General features: G+C 46.2%; 6 protein-coding genes across 6 annotated transcripts; 2 read left to right on the forward strand and 4 right to left on the reverse strand.

The window, feature by feature from the left end:
* Positions 1-385: 385 nt before the first annotated feature.
* VE01_08080 (uncharacterized protein) lies at positions 386-2,852 on the reverse strand. Its single transcript, XM_059463932.1, has 5 exons — positions 2,619-2,852; positions 2,369-2,529; positions 2,145-2,315; positions 1,087-2,093; positions 386-1,001 (listed from the first exon to the last, which is right to left on the reverse strand). Exons 1-5 carry the CDS (start codon positions 2,772-2,774, stop codon positions 556-558), a joined length of 1,941 nt encoding a protein of 646 aa, XP_059319433.1. The 5' UTR covers positions 2,775-2,852; the 3' UTR covers positions 386-555.
* Positions 2,853-2,988: 136 nt separating this feature from the next.
* Positions 2,989-4,338, reverse strand: VE01_10825 (uncharacterized protein). The gene is made up of 6 exons (XM_059464275.1): positions 4,165-4,338; positions 3,908-4,093; positions 3,683-3,848; positions 3,604-3,624; positions 3,416-3,542; positions 2,989-3,357 (listed from the first exon to the last, which is right to left on the reverse strand). Exons 1-6 carry the CDS (start codon positions 4,240-4,242, stop codon positions 3,051-3,053), a joined length of 885 nt encoding a protein of 294 aa, XP_059320258.1. The 5' UTR covers positions 4,243-4,338; the 3' UTR covers positions 2,989-3,050.
* A 1,701-nt stretch (positions 4,339-6,039) lies between these two features.
* VE01_08081 (uncharacterized protein) lies at positions 6,040-7,919 on the reverse strand. The gene has a single exon (XM_018277509.2). The coding sequence runs from the start codon at positions 7,777-7,779 to the stop codon at positions 6,139-6,141; it is 1,641 nt and encodes a 546-aa protein (XP_018127347.2). The 5' UTR covers positions 7,780-7,919; the 3' UTR covers positions 6,040-6,138.
* An 867-nt stretch (positions 7,920-8,786) lies between these two features.
* VE01_08082 (uncharacterized protein) lies at positions 8,787-11,029 on the forward strand. The gene is made up of 4 exons (XM_059463933.1): positions 8,787-9,309; positions 9,362-9,815; positions 9,908-10,002; positions 10,061-11,029. Exons 1-4 carry the CDS (start codon positions 8,876-8,878, stop codon positions 10,974-10,976), a joined length of 1,899 nt encoding a protein of 632 aa, XP_059319434.1. The 5' UTR covers positions 8,787-8,875; the 3' UTR covers positions 10,977-11,029.
* A 577-nt stretch (positions 11,030-11,606) lies between these two features.
* On the reverse strand, positions 11,607-13,734 carry VE01_08083 (uncharacterized protein). Its single transcript, XM_018277511.2, has 2 exons — positions 13,629-13,734; positions 11,607-13,549 (listed from the first exon to the last, which is right to left on the reverse strand). The coding sequence occupies exon 2, from the start codon at positions 12,794-12,796 to the stop codon at positions 11,828-11,830; it is 969 nt and encodes a 322-aa protein (XP_018127349.2). The 5' UTR covers positions 12,797-13,549; positions 13,629-13,734; the 3' UTR covers positions 11,607-11,827.
* Positions 13,735-14,164: 430 nt separating this feature from the next.
* On the forward strand, positions 14,165-16,403 carry VE01_08084 (uncharacterized protein; the record flags this gene model as incomplete). Its single annotated transcript, XM_059463934.1, has 6 exons — positions 14,165-14,313; positions 14,363-14,582; positions 14,638-14,889; positions 14,935-15,038; positions 15,086-15,450; positions 15,504-16,403. 6 exons carry the CDS (start codon positions 14,165-14,167, stop codon positions 16,250-16,252), a joined length of 1,839 nt encoding a protein of 612 aa, XP_059319432.1. The 3' UTR covers positions 16,253-16,403.
* Positions 16,404-18,134: the final 1,731 nt, after the last annotated feature.

Genomic DNA, 18,134 nt, shown 5'->3' on the forward strand with positions numbered 1-18,134 from the left:
CTCGGATCCGATAATTGGAAGATCGTTCTACACAAATAGTACGGATCGGATCCGACTTCAACCATTAATAAGGATCCGACTCAACCAGTATAGCGCTTTCAGATGGCCCCCCCACTCTACGTCTAACCCCGCTACCATGGATGCCAACTAGATCCACTGTGGCAAGCAACTCGCTCCAGTTGCGATGCATGCCGGCAATCTTGAGCGGCATGTGACCTGTGCGAGGGCATTCAAGCACAGATATTACCAGTTCTAGTAGTGTGCCCAAGGTGTGCAAACCGTAATAAGCGCCATAGCTTTGAGGTAGGTAGTCCACCTCTGGATTAACTCCGTTCTGTCTCCTTTCTGTTTAAAATTCTCGCTAACGAGGCTAACACGGTGATTGCTCTATAGTGGACAAAGAGAGACTCGAATGATCAGGCTTTGTTTCTTTTCGCCGGGATCTGTTCATCACAGCGGGGGGCCTTTTCCAATATCCAAGTGTTCGATTCGGTCATGATTCCTAGCCTACGAAGTCCTACGCTTAGATCTTCTACTAGGAGAAGTACAAACTATCTACAGCTCTGAACCAGGAATTTCCCTATGTATAACTGATAGTCGAGCCTGTTCCTTTGCATTTCTGACTGATTTTGAAGTTTGTGGGAGCAGATCTAGGGTCCGAAGCAAGGTCGACTGGAGATTCTCTAAGGTACCGAGGTCCAGTTTGCCAGTTTCATAGTCTCGCTCAATCCCCAGCCACAGAAGTCGTACGGCTGCGACTACGTGATGGGGATAGGGATCAATTGCAACGAGTGGAACTGTGACAAAGCTGTCTTCCGTCTCCCCCTTTCGCTGAGGTATAACAAAATGATTGCTAAGCCCGAACACCAGGCAGTTCATAGTACTGCCTTCAGCTTCCGATCGTGTAATTATCAGCCGATCTAATATATCTGTCCGTCCTGCAGTTTCAATGGCGTCAATCATGATTAAAATGCACAGATGGTAATGTAACATCACTTCGTCTTCAGTTGGACAGCAAGAGTTAGTACAATTATCCTGTGACAGATGATCTTGATGCAAAGAGCTGTGTAGTAGGGAAGAACTCACACCAGCGAAGCTTTGTATGCTGAGAAAGAAACTGAATGCGTCTCTCGCAAGCTACCAGGAGGGGGCGATAGGTCATATTGAACTGCTTTATCGCATCGACAGCGCTCGTATATACACGGTGAACGGCATCTTCCTCGTGACCTTCTCGAAGGGCTTCCTTCAAAACAGCAGCCACCTTCCAAACACGTAGTTTCCATGCTGATGCGGCTGCGATGATTCGGTTGGCGTTTTCTTCTGTAACAATTACCCCACGAAGTCGCCAGTCCTCTGTCTGGTTGTGGAAAATATCTGTGCACGTCTTAACTAGGCGCCATGATGATTCTGACTCCCACCCCAGAAGCCCTGACGAAAGTAAAGATTTAGTGTTGAAGGTCAGTGAAGAAGAAGTATCATAAGTAAGCGCGGCCCAATAAATAATGCTCTCCATACTCATAAAATCAATCTGGAACTGATCCAGACTAGTCATAATTGCTACCCGGTCTGAAATTGGGCAGACCTTCGAGCCGTTGAACTCAAGGCTCCTTTGTCGGGCACGTAGGTGCTGTACATGTTGTAGAGCAGCTTGGACACAGAACTGAGCTGGAATGCCGCTATCTTCCTCCTCTTCTGATATTCCTGCTGGTATCGGGACCATAGCAAAAAGAAACAGACACAGCATCGACCGATAGCATGGCCGATTGATAATTTTTATCAGGTCCTTCCGTAGGCCTCGCCAGAGACTCTCGATCAGCTCAGTCTGTGCCGCCTTGTGCAATGGTGACTCAAACGTTAGAGGTAACCATCGAGCGGAAAATGTTTGAATTGCTTGATTCAGACAGTGATCAATTTGCTGCTCCTTCTTAACCTCGGCTTGAGTTGGGGCCTGGTCACTAGCAACGTCATTCCCTTGAGCTTCTAAATCCTTCATCCATTGATCGAATTGCCTACAAAGAGAAGAAATACTAATGGACAATGCAAGCGGTGTCCGCTCGCTAGAACCATTTTCCAAGTGCCTATGCTCCCCAAAACTGACACGTCATTAGCCTTCCCTCAAAGGCGGAGATATCCTCCCTACTTACACAAATGGACAACTATAATTCCCTAACCAGGAACCGAAGACCGCCTCAAAAACATCTTCATACATAGTATATAGCCAGTCCGCTATATCTGTGTTCACAGCTGGTGCGGGCGTAAATGGTGTAGGAGATCCGTACCAGTTGTCGTCGGAGGCATCTTCTTCCTCTCTAGGTCTCGTATTGTTAGCAAGGTTACGACTGCAATCATTAAGAGTCGATTAATTTACCTCTCAGAAGGAGACCCAAGCATAGAATTTTGTTGTCTAGGAATCAGGCTCCCTTCAACAACTTGGATAGGTGAAGAATCTGTTAGCGGTGATGGACGCTGATCCCTGCGATTAGAAATCAAAGTCCGATTATTTGACGAAACTGCGGCTCTCTCCATCCACTGAAGCTCAATTTGCACGTTAACATGTTGGTCAAAGTCGTCATTAGGGGGAAAGACAAAATGGAATTAACCCGCAGATGGTCTCCTACCTCAAAGCTACAACGTCGATTGCGGTTTGCGCACCTCGTGCATGCGGCCAGACCTGTGGCTGAACGTCCTCGTACTGCGTCACATGCCACACGAGATTTTCGACATGCATCGCAACTCGAAAATTGCTTGCGACGGTGAATCAGACCAGCATTCATGACAATGGAGCTGGATGTATAGCAATAGTTGGTTTGGAAGGCAGTGCAAGTGTTTGGTCTTAATAGCAGCTTGGTTTGATCCGCAAACTGGACACAGAGGACTAACGTCGATGAGGGCGCCATCCAACCCCGCGTTCTAGCCTAATTGAGCAGAACCAAGGCAACAATCTTTCGGAATATTCTCATGTAACAATTATACGAACACTATAAATATGCCCTTTTCGCAGTAAACGAGCGCGGTGCATGTAGGAATACAGCAAGGCTATATTTAACAAATCAAAGTCTATGCTTCTCGTCGAGAGTCCCTGTATAATTGTAAAAACCCCGTCCACTTTTTATTCCTAAATGACCGTTCTGGATCATTTTTTGGACATAATCTCGTGGCTCTGGAGGGATGCCGATCCGTGAGTCTGCATAATGATTTTCAATGTCTAGCACGACATCTAATCCAACAATATCCATGAGCTCACACGGCCCCTTTGGCGTCTTCAAGACATCTTTGAAAATGGCATCGATCTCTTGTGGCGATCCAACGCCCTCGGAGAGAGCGAGAAGAGTTTCACGTTTGATGGCGGCCCAAATCCTAGACCATGGCGCAATTCAGCCTTTGGTCGCGATTGCAAGAATACATAGGGGCGTACCTGTTGTATATATAGCCTATGGAGCTTTGTTTAACATGGAATGGTGAAAATCCATGAGCCTTACATTGCTCTAAGAGCAGAGCGATGAGTGAAGGATCTGTTTCGTTGTGGCCCATAATTTCAATTGCTAGCAAAGGAAGTTTAATGAAACAAGATCGTATAATGCAATATACAGCATAAATGCATACCTGTGGTCTCTGGCGGCCAGTCTAATAATTTCTCCTAATTAGCACTGCCCTTAGAATTATGTTAGAAAAGGCCACCTACAACAGTGTGCGCTTAATGCCCTCTTCTTATGACGCAAATTTACCCCATCCAAGATCTCTGAAATTCCGTAGCTGCTGGAATTAGATGCAATAATTGTGCCTTCAGGAGCAAGTTTATCAAGCTGAATGATTATTTTTCGCTTTAATGCCAAGTTCTCCGGCACACACTATTCCCAGTATATATTGTTAGGCATTTGCTCTCTCTCCTCCCAGAGCTAGGTCATACCTCAACAACTAACCATGAGTCTTTTAACCAGGACTCTAACGAGTTCGGTGTTGATGCCATGATCTCCCCCCAGTTTGAGTCATCGCTAGTTGATTTAGCACGAAGTTGCTGGATATACAGTAGAGCTTCTTGCTGTTTTCGTTCCTCTAGGTCGACTAAGTGAACAGGACTACCTCTGCTTGACCACTTTGAGGCATTCGCACGTTAGCGTCGGTGTACCAGCGAATTTATTACGGCGACACGCCCATAGTGCTTACCATGTAAGCCAGCCGCCGGCCCTGAGCACCGGCACCGATGACGACAACGGTCCGCGGAAGAGGTCTGGATACTTCCATTAATATAGTCTCGTGTGGAGTCAATGATATGATGTCGTTTTAAAGGCGGTGCCCATAAGGTTGATCAGGCCTGACGCCGTGTTTTATACTATCGAGTCTCTGGCGAGGTCAATAGAATGGTAGTGTCAAGTTCTTAGTTTGTAGGCCTAAATACAAAATAGCCAACCTTACGCTAGTTGAGATCGAACCTCTAGCTTAATGATAGTAGAAATAGTGGCTCCCCCTGCATCCTCGGATCCGTCCTTTCAGGCGGCTCTCTTGGCACTATAGGAGTGTTTACGAGGGAGATACAGGACTGATCCGTAACACTCACATGTTTACTTGCGGAACTAACAAGGCGCATGGCGGCGGCTTACTCTTGTCTCACTCATAAGTTGACACTACTCTCTAATGCTAGGTAGCTTGGCTGATCGGCTAAACAAATCGGATCCGATGAATCGGATCCGCCCCAAGTCCAAAAACCCACCAAGTTTAAGAGTTGCATCTCTTGTTACTAAAAAGCTCTCTAGGCTCTCTAACTTTAATTCCGGAAGCCGTTGCCTAATTTGCAAAGGGGGGCAGAGGTTTTATACACCAACTTGCTCTTTTAAAGTTAGAGAGCTAGATCCTCCGAGGGTAGATGGATGCTCTTACTGTTTCCCCCCCTGGAATGATTGTAGCCAGGATGTTTTCTTGCAATGGTGGAGCATGGACACAGGCTACCGATCTTGAAGGCGAGGTCAATGGGCTCTTGACGTATGATTGTAGAATCCTTAGGACGGACGTCAAGTAGTGGAAGACGGATATTCAGAATCTGTATGACGCTGCTGAAGCCCGAGGCACCACTGGAGGCACAGATTTTTGGGCCTAAAGATAGTTACACTGCGCCATATGGCTTAATAATCTCAGTGTATTCGTTCGAACCTGAAAATATATGTATGGTTTCGAGGATCACGACTACTTGGTATCTTGTTGGCATTGGTGACCACCCACAGTGACGGAAAGCGAGAAGCCGTGTTGTGCATAGTTCTAAAAACAGTCTTTTGTGCAAACGAGAAACTAGGCTTAGTAAGCAGAGAATGGCAAAACCCGACTCCGAAGCCAGACATCAACTTTTAGGTTACTAGCTCTAGAAAAACTGACAAAAAGCAGCGCTGGTTCTTAGTCCCCATTATACATTTCCCGTCAACAATTCTTTGATGTTCTAACGGTCATTTGGACCATCCACAATCTTGGTGCATCCGGGTTCGTGTTTCCTAGATGCTGCTTTTGGGGTTTGTGATTTCGGGTCCCAAAATCGGAGTATTATTTCCCGCTTGCTACAAATAGTGCCTTACTTTATACTATTGCTGTTTCCCAAATTCACGAAACTGTTTCCTGAATCTAAAATGTAAATTTAACAATCCTTTCCCCTATTTTTTAATGCACCCTTAGCTAGTGTATAGTAGTGTAACGCTGCGTCCAAACATATAGACACGCAAAGGTGTGAAATGTTAGCTAAATAAGGCAGGGATCAGACACAAATGCTTCAAGTAAGACGTTACAGTATATGACACATACTATATTGAGTTGAGCAGAAAGCTTCTATCTGCTGAAAAATAATATCTACTTATATAGAGGCGTTGTGCTAAAGAGAACTGCGAGGAACTGTTAGAACTACAACAGTTCCCACAGATCCTACAGATCTACCACATTTGTGCTAATAAGAGGTACCACACTTAATAAGGTGCTTCTCTGTACAAATGTCTTTCAAAGTAGCACTTCTTGTTTAGGGATGTCTTTCTCGAGCGGTACCGTTCCGGAGCGGCACCCCTTTTATGCTAGCTACCTATAGACTTATTAACCCCTAAAACCTGCTGCTACAACCGCAGTCAAGCAAAGTGCTTTGAGCAGAGGTGCTGTAACAATCTAGTGCTTCTATCCTATTTTAATTGTCTGGATAAGTGCGGAACCCTCTAATGCTTCACCATCCATAATCCCGTGCACATATGCGTCCCCAATAAGCTGCAGCATATTACCCTGGGGTTGTTGCCGAAAGATGTATGGGACATCGGCGTTGGAAATGACAAAGACAGAGTCTCCAGGTTTTGTCTCGGAAGGTACAATGCCAATATAGCCACCAGATGCAAGCATCGGTCGCCGGCCACGAGCAATCTCTTGAAGCTGCTGGTTATAGTCACCCAAACCTGCTTCCGTGAAAGTTTGTGAGTCTAAGTGGCCCAGATCTCTATTTGTCAAGAACTCATGCACTTTACGAATCGTGCTTTCCGAAAGTCGAGGTTTCTCTGTCCCGTGCCATATCTCTTGGTCTGCAACGGCGGTACGCCAGGTAACTTGCGCTTGCTTAGAACCTTCAACTGCTCTAGATGATAGTTGCGATAGGTTGTTCAAATCACACAACCACCTGGTTACACCTTCATGTTCCCAAATCGCGCCGACTGATTGCACTTCACCTACGAAAGTCCCAGAAAGAGACAACGTCTTATTATCACCTTCGTTGCAGCCTGAAGCTTGGCCTATTATGAAATTATGGGTACCTGATGCTGAGAAACGAGGTTGCAGGAGAGTTGTAGGGTAATTTGTGTCTCTATTAAGCGTACGTCGTTGTAGAGGACAACGGTAAGTCTCGCGTGACCAGTCAGGAACCCACGATGGAAGCTCAGGTATCCTCTGTAGGGACTCGCAAAGAGAGAGAATTTCGATGTATCCGGCCTGAAAAAGGGTGTGCGCAGTATTGATATAAACTTCAGCACACGACTTGCTATAGTTGGGACGAAGATTGAGCACTTGTCTGTCTTCAGCGATGCCCACTAATGCAAAGACTTTGTCCCGAGGATCGGTTGCTTTATCTTGTCGAAGACTTCGCAGAAGACGAATGAGCGGCACTGGTCTAGCTGCTCTTCTAACTTTAAGCAGTTCAATTGCGTTCCGTGTATCAATTGAAATAATAGACTCGTCATATGGCCTAAGTTGTGCATCGTGACTTGATGTTAGGAGCCGATAATGTCTAAAGTTTCTCAACACCCTCAAGCCGTAGTGAAGTTCATTCTCTGTGACAATTTTCTCGCCACATACGAACAATGTCTTTGCTGTAGTGCTCAGCTCTTGAACCACCCATATGCGGCCCCAGTAGTCGCGTTTGAAGAAGTCAGATAGCGCAGAAATGACCTTACTATATTGCGGATGTGTTGGCGACAGTTGGGCCTTCAGATCCTTGATAAATTGCTTGACGGCCCCCTCACTGCTCGAGAAGTCTTTCTCGTCTGCTTGGCAGAGATAGCGGAGTCGCAGATTAGGCTTCGTCCCAATGCCTAGTTCAACAGAACGTGCCCCAAACTCTGCGATCCATGCCATGGCGATGTCACTATACCCTGCGGCTGGACCTAACCAAGCCAGAACTGAAGCAGCTCGCGAATATATCTCGTGCATTTGTCCCACTTGCTCACTCTTCTCTAACTCATCACTTTGATTGATACACAGAGCATCTACCCACAGAGTAATCGTTTTGTCTGGTAGCCTTACATGCCGAAGTGCGTTTTCAAGGTTCTCTGTAACCATTAAAATCGCCCCGTTAACGTAAATTGAACTTCTCGGAGTTGTATCTCCCCAGTTATACGAAAGTGCGATATACGGGGGGGGATTGTCGAGTGAGACATGAGAAACGTTACAGAAGACATGGTTGATTGAGGAGATATAAGGCTTTCCAGGTAAAACATGAACAACACGGATTGTCTTCTTATCTGGAGTCAGTGACCGGTATATGAAGCAGGACATAATTAGTATAGGCAGAATTCTACTGAAGGAGTTGGCTGATTGCTAAGGTTTCTGAACGAAATTTAGGTGCGCTTTATAAGAGGCAAAGGCCGAACCTGCCTAAATGCAAACGGACTGGTGGAGGCTGGTTAAACGTATAGGAGAAGCGCATTTTGGTTACAGTAGAACAGTGAAACAGGGACCTGTTCTCCGCTGTCCCGCTCTGTGGCGTAAGCTCCGAACTTACCTCTTGCACGTTCGGTGCATATACAAGAAACAGATTTCATGCAGCTTCTAAGGCAGACATCAGAATCAGCCAACTATCTCTCGTTTGTACGCCCTCGAGACCTTGCTCATTTTCAAGTGCAGGGACCCTGGCCAGTTACAAAGAACGGGAAATAAGGGCGGCGTTGACTTTCCCCGTTTACCACAAATGGTGCCTAAATAACGACATCAAATTTCCCAACCGCATTTTCCAGGAATCAGAGTAGTTGAAGCTTTTGAAGCTTTTGAGCACCTTTGAGAGCTATCTTCCCAGACTCCTCTCAACCTTCTGCAGAGGTCATCATTATCTCTCGTGCCTCGAGTCATAAAGTGACAGGGATGGTACGACTAGATAAATACCCAACCATTTCTACAAGGCAGACATACAAGTAATGCAAGGCGAACCGAGGCGCAATTCATGCAGAATTGTTTGGCCATGATTCGCCCTCGCCATTTTCAAAGAGCCTTGCGCTAAACCGGTAACTTTATAACACACTTATTAAGTTATTTCACAGTGGCGTGATGATAGATTCCTTAAATGCGTAGCTGCCCAACTTTACACCTTTAAATGACTTCCCAGCCCTCATTACGATAATTAATAACAGATAAACAACAAGATACCTACAATTGGGCTCTGATGGCTGAGGTTGTAGGCATATTGGGAAGTGGTGCTGGAATCGCTAGCCTTGGATGCCAAATCTTTAAAAGCATTTACAAATTGCAGCAGGTTTTAACAGACATTCGGAATGCTCCACAGGAACTAAAAACTATTTTAGAGGAGATTGCTCTGGTTACAACTATCCTTATCCAGATTTCGGAACGTCCACACCTTTACACTATTGGCCGAAGCCAGAGTGTGGCTAGAGACCAGGCTGTCATTTACTGTGAAACAGCGTGTAGGCAATTATTTACCGTCGTCTCTGAGATAGAAAACGAGATAGGAGAATCGAAATGTCGCTCCCGGTGGCACTGCTTCCTAACAGTACTAAAAGCAAAAAAGATTACAGACCTTGTTAATAGGCTAGAGAGAGCAAAATCAATTCTTGCACTTGCACAGCTCATGTATCTCCAGTAAGGCGCTTACTTCTCTTGACAATTATTGTAAGCTAACAACAACAAATAGATCCTTTGAGATTGAGAGGCTAAACCAGAAAACAAAGATCTCATCGATTTCTACCGCAGAAAATCCTGAACCCCGCATGTCAACCACGCCTATACGCCAAAATGAAAATGGCCATATCAGTGCCCCTTATAACCAGACAACTTTTCAACTAGGGATTGGCGTACTTGTGGTGCGCCAGGTGCCAAATGGCAGTGGAAAAACTCGCACTTCTCTAGAAGAAACCATAATTCAGTTTCGATTTGCAGACTGGTTCCTACGATGGGCAATTAGTATCGCGATTTGCCCAGAAATCGAGAACGTAAAAATAACGATAAGAACCTACCACCTCGTTCCTAGTAGCTCAGCCATATTTCAGGCCTGTGCCTTGGGCGACGACCAGACAGTGGCCCGGCTCATCCGAGAAGGTAGAGCTTCTGCATTTGATATGACTAGCAACGGGGTAACTCCTCTGCATGTAAGAAAGTCCAAACTCGCTATCCGCTATGAGTCCAGTCCTCTTGTGCTCAATTATGGTTATTGTCCAACCTATCTGACGTGTCGGTTTAGGTGGCCGCCGCTTGGCACCATCCTAGTACGTGCAAGCAGCTTTTGGAACATGGCGCAAATAGTTCGTTGTTGATGCAATATAGTACAATCTCGTGGTTAGTGACTTATCAACTCAGTCAACAAACAAATATCCTACTAACAGTATTTTCCAAGGAACGCCCTAGGCTTGGCCTCCGAATACGCCGGTTACTACCGTTGTTTCTTGTTTCCAGGACTGGAGGAACATCGCCCTGGGCCCAAAGAAGACCTTAGTCAAAAGCGCGAGACGATGCGTATACTGACTGATCACAATAGTTGCGAAGTGCATCAAGGTTATAGGCCAGGCCATACCGGCTATTGGAATGGGTCTACGTCCGCTCTGCACATGTTTCGAGGCACTTCTGACGACTTCTTGTGGTTATACAAGCGTGAAAATGTGTTAATGGACGTTAAAGACTCAGAGGATTATATTGCGTCCATTGTCATTCAACAGACTCAGATGTTTCCAAATGCCTCTTTTCCAGCAGCTTTCAGCCTAGTGTCGAGTATGGAACATTTGGCAAAGTACAGAGACTCTTCTGGATCAACCCTATTGCACCATCTTCTTAACACAAGTTCTGACATAAAACCTGGTTTTTGGATGAATGGAATCGATACTTTTGATATAGCAAGGACACTACTTGAACATGGTGCAGACCCAACATCTCGCAATGACCAAGGCTACACTCCATTAATGGGTGCCGCAAGGGATAGCCTACTCTACTTACATAGTAAGGCTTTATTCTGGACGGCTGAATCAGCTGCTAAGATGTACTCTGGATATTTAACTCGTTGGATAAAGACGCTAGAGTCTTGCCTTGTTGACGCCCGTGAGTACCGCTCTCGAGAAATTGAATTAGGCGCAGAGAGCTTTGTGCTATGCCGGCAGTTTCAGCACTCCAACGACGGACTTAGCGGGACAGGACAATGGTCCGTAAGACTTGTGTTTGGGCTGGATGATATTCACCATGGCCTTCAAATTAAATTCCAGTTCCAATCTGAAGAGAAGAACGAGAGAATGCCTGGATCTTGGCCCAAAGAAATAATATAACATTAATCGCCAAACATTGACGCGCTCTTGGCGGCGCAGAGCTTGGGAATGGGGATGGGATGGGGATGGGATGGGGAAGGGGGGTTCTCATGATTCTCTAACTGCTGACTGTATGTGATGGGATGGATTGATGCGGTATGGTAACATGCGATGGCATTGGATGGGATGGATTTCTATAATAGCGAATAGATGCCTGTCTGTAGTAATGTCGCTAGCCTGGAATTATTGCGCCCTCCCATTCTTGCAAATATCAAGAGAGAGGCTTGTGTCGTACTCATAGCAAAAGAAGTCATAGGCAAAGCAATAAAAAACATTCAACAGTGTACATTCGCTTATAGTCAATATGGTCAGATTCTGTACTAATTACAGCTTGTAATAGAGATGTCTTAAACACTGAAGTAAATTCACCGAAGGACAATCTGGTCTCTTATGCCTTAAGACAGACCTAAAAGTGATGCGAACTTATACATGAACTAGATCCCTACGTTTTGAGTCGATATGCACTGTTAGTATACAACTGCTTTGATCTCCCTATAAATTCACGCTTAAATAAGGCAGATGAATAGGTTATGGGAGTTGCGAAATCTTATTAAACGAGATGACTTCTGAGGAGGATGACACAGCTCTAGGGTTCTGCAACTTGTAGCCTGTCTTCAGAGATGTAACGATAAAACTACTCTACTCTATATACTAGGTTCGCTTAACGACTGTGCATCAGACATATGATCTGCGTCCTCAATCCCAACAAGTGGCGTCACATATGATGTTAGCTACTACTAGTATAAAACCAACTGCAGAGTCTTTCACCTCTCAAATAACCGCACCTTTTATGTATCTGACAAGTTTCTGATTTATACATGATGTGAACAAGCACCTCCTTCTTCAGTTTTGCTAGCCTCATTCATCGGAGAAGGGTTGTCCTCGTCCTTGGGCCTCGGCTCGAGATTCGAGCCGTCTTTTTGCGCTTCACCTCCACAAGGTTCTTGCTCCGGAAACACTAAAATGCTCTCGTGGAGAGAAGTGTGGATCTGCGCAGATAGTCTTTCCAGATATGGATGGCGAAGGACCTCACCAATAGAGCATATCTTGGCCTTTTCCGTCTTGTAGCCCTCGAGCATCGGCGATACTGGTCCCTTCGGCTCAGGCGGGCATCCGCAAGATCCTAGATCTGCAGCACACTCGCGCCGGTGAGTGTGCTCCCATTCACCCCATTGGGTCATAAAGTCGCTGTCCGCTTCTTTGAACGTGTCGTATGCGTCAATATACTCCGCAATCTTAGCAAGGTCGATGCATCCACTATGCTCGAACCATTTCCGCAGCATCAGGCCCCATGTCCAAGGCCAGCCGTCACGCCACCTATAACCGTTCATATCAAGCTTAAATCGAGACGGAGCTAGCGATGATAACGTAATCATCTTCTCTAGGCAGGATATGTGGAAATACTGGTCTTCGTCACTCACAAGGACAGCTCTGTAAACATCCATGATGCGACGACCCTTGTCACTTGGCGACATAGCCGCGATAGGGCACGATACTGCCCGGCATTCTGCGCGTACCATATGTCCTGGCGGAGACCGCTGAAGGAGAATGGCGATTGCGGGTTCGCACTCGAGCCGGCGTTGTAGCTCTTGTCCATTTTCTCGCATCCTTTCCTCCGGGGTTAGACGGGATTGTCTCTCTTCTTCAGCATCGATCTCCTCCTGCATCCGCACCAAGTCCATTCGCGAAAGGAGCTGTGTATATCTCTCGATTCTTGCGATCCTTGCTGAAGACGGGGATCTCCGACGGCTCCGTCGAGACAGATGAGGTGTCCTGTCCATTGCCTTTGCGAGGAAGAAGGGACGAGTTGGTAGTAAGTATATTGATTTAACGGCAGAGGAGTCCGCTTTCGTACTACACTCGAACCTCCTTAAGACGATACCCCTTATGCCTATATCCTCGATAGTGCGATTTTTTTGGCGGAACCAAATCTTGACTGGTGGTGTAAATAGTATTCAATAGCACGATATCCTCATAAGACGACACTAAATAATGGCACGGAATACATCGTCTTAAAGAGGTTCGACTGTATGTAGTCTACGGGCTGGCTTCGGCCTGAAGAGATCATCCGGCTTGGCAACTTGCCCTGTGATTCGCACGCGACAGCTTCGTGTAACATACATGATGCGGCCTTTCGCGAGCCCCGAGGCAGATTTCCAGAATTCACCAACTGTTTTGCGTTTCCGTGAAGCCGTTGTCTTCATCGAAGACACAGGATGCAGCCTTTCGAAAGGCCCTAGGCAGATTTCAGAATCCACCAATCGTTTCGCTTTTTGTTATGGGGTTCTTAAGTGAGCAAGCAGCGTGGAAGTTGCAGCAACTTGCGGGTTGAATCACCAGAGACCAGCCAGCTCATGCTCTGTAAGCGCTTATAAACCCATCATTCCCGAGCCTAAGGGGGCTTGGCCACCGCAGGGAACGGGAAGCACGAGACGTTGTTGCAGGTAGAGGCTTCTCACCAGAGGATGGAAAACAAGAAGCCGTGTTGTGCATAATTCTAAAAACAGTCCTTTGTGCCAACGAGAAACTAGGCTCTGCAATCAGCGAATAAGAAACCCGACTCTGAAGCTAGGCATCAACTTTTGGCTACTACTGTAGCTCCGGAAAACTCACAAAAAGCAGCACTGGTACTTGTTTCCCGTTATCCCGTTTCCGTCAACAATCTTTGATGGTCTAACGGTCATTTGGACCATCCACAATCTTGGTGCATCCGGGTTCGTGTTTCCTGGATGCTGTTTGTAGTTTTCGTGATTTCGATTACTGAAATCGGAGGATTGTTTTCCCGTTCACCGCGATTCGTGCCTGAGAAACGACATCGAGATTCCCGCTGTCAGTTTCCAGGAAACCAGAGACTATTTTCTGGTTCTTGACTTTATACATTTTATACCGGTCCCCGTTTCCCGTTTTCCTAGATCCACGAAACGGTTTCCTCAGCCTAGAATGTAAGTCCAACAGTCAGTTTTTCCACTTTTAGATGTATCCTTGGCTGGTGTGTAGTGGCCTTGCTGTGCCCATCTGCGGCTAAGTATATGAACTCTCTTTCTGTCTCTTTTCTCTCCTGTTCCCATTATATTTTACCACGTCTATCGTTTTGTTCCTCAATCAAGACGTTTGCCCTTTTAATTCCTGTTTTATCTGATCATTTCACAATGATACCTGGTGATGTAGAATGGCTTTCTCTCCAATTTGCCAACTTGGCATCCTTGCCAGCGCCAGTACAACGGCCTATGAAAGCGAAAAAAAAGGTTACAACTGCTACTGAGCGGCTTTATGATATCGAGGAAAAGTCTTGGGAACAGTGAGTTAGCCCATGTCTATCACAGACTACAAAATTAAAAGATACCAAGGTTCAGATCAAATCTCGAGAAACCCGGGGACCCAGAAATCCGCCCTGAGCTGTCGGTGCTTCAGCTCTACTTCAAATGGTTTGCTATAACGCATAAAGGAAAACTAGGTCCTAGACCAAGCATAAGCACCTTGGTATGGAGGGTTGGCAGATTCTCATACATGTATGCGGATCGCCATGGCATAGACATTCCCGACGACGTGAAGGATGGCGTTGTTCAAGTGAGTTACTTAGGTTTACGAGAAAGAAGACTGGACGCTAACTGATAATATCTAGTACATTCAAAATGATTTAGCGGCTGAACTGCACCTGACGTCTAAAACATATGACAAGAATTTTGCAACGGATGAAGACGTTTCCGAGATGCTGAAATACCTCTGGACTGAAGATACACATTGCTATCTCAATGAACGCATGCGAGTGCAAGGGGCTTTTTTTAAAGCCTTCTTGAGAGCTACAGCATCAAGACCTGGCGCTTTTACACGCTCTGAGTGCTACCGTGATAGTAACATTGCCTTGTGCTACAAAGTAAGCATCTACACCAATCAAAGAGCTTAAGTTAACCATCAATAGGATGTAGAGGTGTGGGCCATTCGAAAGAAGCAGGGTGGTGTACGTTACAGGCTCGATGTGACATTTCATAATATGAAAGGTGCACGGCTAGATCCCTCAAAATTGCAAGTAACAACTCCCATTAATGCGGATTATACTAACCTTAGAGAAGTCTGACACTAACCATCGAGGAAAAATACTTGGAAGATCTAGGGTCATCAGTTGTGTTTCTGTTCTTAGTACTTGGGTGGATGGATCGAGCATTCGAGAATATCACGAGCTTGCACCAACTATTCCATCTCGAAGGCTTCATCCCGGATGGCGCGAGCGCCATCCGCCTTCCAGTTGCAGCTGCAGCTCGTACTCAGCCCATTCTCCGCAGGATGGAGAAGCGCGGAAGTAAGCGCATATCAAAGACTCTGGCTTGGTCATCAGGGTCAGCACTGCAACAACTAAAGAGAGTCTGCGAAGCGGGTGGCTGGCCCCAGAGGATGACCGCATATAATGTGCGTCGAGGGGGATTAAACAAACTAGACGGTAAGTCACACAACATAGTCTCATTATACGTCTAGAAAGTAACAAATAAACAGGGGATCCAAATACATCATCTGCACAGAGAAATCAAATTGCGGGCCAAGGCAATTCCGCGGTCTTTACTAGGGCGTATCTGTCACGTCACTCGGCTGTGAAGATTTTTAAAGGTCGAGCAACGCATGTCAAAAATGAAGACGACGATGATGATGATGACGACGTACGAGGTATGCGACTCTTGAGAGACCGGAGCGCACCTCAAACTTTACCAGACCACCTCTGGGAACAGATCATGCAGGCAGACAGAGATTTGAAAACCATCGATGAGAATCGACAACTCGTTCGACAACTCCTTCGCCGAGAATTAGCTTTGCTAGGTGCTGATCGTTCCTCAACCAACGTAACAGCTCTTGAAAGGGAGCTTTATAACTCCAGCAGAAAGTTCCATCAGCGAAAACAGAACCTGAAAAGGCAAGAGTACCTCAAGTTTAGGGCTGAATGGTTTAAATCGCGAGCCTCGAAAATTCTCGCGTCCTCGAACGAATCGCAGTTACAGAAACCGATTACGGCCACTGAATTCTCCCCAGCTAGGAAGGCTGTCATAGAGGCGTTGTACCCAGCGGATCCTAGCAAACTCTCAATGTTCTCTGCCGCAAAGGCACTCATCTTCTTTGTCGAAACCTCGGATGGAGTACGTGCTAGTATTGCTAGTGAAAGGAAGAGGCGGCTTGATCCTGCCATTTTACCAGGCAAGAAGAGGAGGCAGGGAGACTCGATTACCTTTATCGCCTGCTCGCCGACGATTTAGGTCGTAGAATCTAATTTAAATGGCGACAGTCATTTGCTGTCACATATTTGCTATACGGGATAGGGATTTCTTTCGGGGCACAATTGGCAGTTGTTAAGCAGGGCAGCTATTTATTTCCGTACCACGTATCCTAATGTCATCCTATTTAACGCAGCAACTCAGCATGACTTATAAGCCCCAACCTTGGTCACAACTTAGGTATCCCAGAATGATGCAGTGATATTTGCTCAATTCGACGATACCGACCCATACTGTTATGCGCTCTTTTGAAGCTGTGGATCCGTCATTTACAGGCTAAATCAGAGTAGAGATATGTAGGCCATGGGATATCAGGATATAGTCATATAACGTCCGTCCCTAAGTGGCGAAAAAACCGCTGTGCCGAAAAAAATAAGAGGTACTTTGACTTTGGACATCTCAAATTCTACACACTTATCAATATCTGTTACATTACTGCATGAATCGTATTCTATAGCTACTCCTGAGCACCCCAGACGGCTCCTTTAAGAAAATTATGTTTGCGCTGCCACTGTCGCGCCTGATTTGCAGATGGTCTGCATTTGTTGCGAAACATACTTCCCCCACCATAGCTCCACCACTAAGCTCTTATTATTCCCAAAACGTATAAGAGGGTTGTACCCGAGCTCTTAAACCCTCACAGCCAAGCGGGAGATCGTCATCAGCCATGTGGTGGTAGTGCGGGGCAAATTCATGTATGGTTGCCATGGAAATTAATACCTCAAGCCAAAGCGACTAGTGGTTTTTCGGTTAGTGTATATTGACCCCCACGTCTGAGATGTGAACTCGCTTATGTCATCATCTGGCAAGGCTCTTATCAGCCACACCGCGTGTGGCTGATGAGGGTTGTGGTTGGCGAGGCTGAACTGTAGGTCTTCTTCTGGAACTTTCCATGAGCGACCAACTGCTTTCGCTCTGGGCTGAGCTGCCACTGAACTGTTCCTGTCACTATCTTCATATTCACCAGTAAGTAAGCCATGAGCGACCGCGCCAGTAAAGCTCTTACTGAGGGCTTTTTGCCGGGAGAGACATACGATGCTTTTTCAAAGCGTAAAGATGTCCCTCTCACTACCGTCTACCACCGTGACCATGGGCGACCCTCGAAAGAAGAGAAGGCCGAAGGCCAACTATACCTCACTCCGTCAGAAGAGAAAGCCCTTGAAAAGTATCTGAAACTAACATCTGATCTCGGAAATCATGTGCGAATAAAGTTTATACCCTCACTAGCATTTAGTATCGCCCGCCAACGTTCTACGACAGATAAGGCGATCAAGCCTCCAGGCAAGAACTGGCCTCAAGGCTTTATAAAGCGTCATCCAGCACTCAAATCAAGGAGACTGAGGGCGATGGACTGGAAACGTCATGACAATAACATCTATAATAAGGTTATAAACTGGTTTGAGGTGATTGAGAATGTAGTAAAAGATCCGACCATTCTGTCGGAAAATGTGTATAATATGGACGAGACGGGAGTTATGTTATGCATGCTTGGCTCTGTCAAAGTCCTTGTAAGTAAGGACGATCCGCGGGGCTACAGAGGCGCAGGCGTCAAGCGAACGATGGTGACTGCCATTGAGTGTATAAGTGCAAACGGTAGGTCTTTGTTACCATTGATTATTTGGCCAGCGACTACCCATCGAAGCAACTGGACCACGTTCCCTACCCCTGGATGGCACTACGCATGGTCCGAATCTGGATACACCGACTCCAAGATTAGCTTGGAGTGGCTCACGTGTGTGTTCGATCCCCAAACCAAAGAACAGGCGAACGGGAAACCACGGGTGCTCATCTGCGACGGCTTTGGGACCCACGAAACCCTCGAAGTGTTGGAGTTTTGTTTCGAAAACAACATAATTTTATGTCG

This window comes from Pseudogymnoascus verrucosus, assembly GCF_001662655.1.
Source record: "Pseudogymnoascus verrucosus strain UAMH 10579 unplaced genomic scaffold scaffold_46, whole genome shotgun sequence".
Classification (NCBI taxonomy): Eukaryota; Fungi; Ascomycota; class Leotiomycetes; order Thelebolales; family Thelebolaceae; genus Pseudogymnoascus; species Pseudogymnoascus verrucosus.

Coding starts and splice junctions, on each gene's coding strand:
- VE01_08080 (XM_059463932.1), bottom strand. CDS start 2,774: ATGAATGCTGGTCTGATTCACCGTCGCAAGCAATTTTCGAGTTGCGAT. Junction 2,530..2,618: donor ATCGACGTTGTAGCTTTGAG/GTAGGAGACCAT, acceptor ATTGAGCTTCAG/TGGATGGAGAGAGCCGCAGT. Junction 2,316..2,368: donor CTTGGGTCTCCTTCTGAGAG/GTAAATTAATCG, acceptor TAACAATACGAG/ACCTAGAGAGGAAGAAGATG.
- VE01_10825 (XM_059464275.1), bottom strand. CDS start 4,242: ATGGAAGTATCCAGACCTCTTCCGCGGACCGTTGTCGTCATCGGTGCC. Junction 3,625..3,682: donor GGCATTAAGCGCACACTGTT/GTAGGTGGCCTT, acceptor AGAAATTATTAG/ACTGGCCGCCAGAGACCACA. Junction 3,543..3,603: donor CTGGCCGCCAGAGACCACAG/GTATGCATTTAT, acceptor TTCCTTTGCTAG/CAATTGAAATTATGGGCCAC.
- VE01_08081 (XM_018277509.2), bottom strand. CDS start 7,779: ATGGTTACAGAGAACCTTGAAAACGCACTTCGGCATGTAAGGCTACCA.
- VE01_08082 (XM_059463933.1), top strand. CDS start 8,876: ATGGCTGAGGTTGTAGGCATATTGGGAAGTGGTGCTGGAATCGCTAGC. Junction 9,310..9,361: donor GCACAGCTCATGTATCTCCA/GTAAGGCGCTTA, acceptor AACAACAAATAG/ATCCTTTGAGATTGAGAGGC. Junction 10,003..10,060: donor CAATATAGTACAATCTCGTG/GTTAGTGACTTA, acceptor GTATTTTCCAAG/GAACGCCCTAGGCTTGGCCT.
- VE01_08083 (XM_018277511.2), bottom strand. CDS start 12,796: ATGGACAGGACACCTCATCTGTCTCGACGGAGCCGTCGGAGATCCCCG.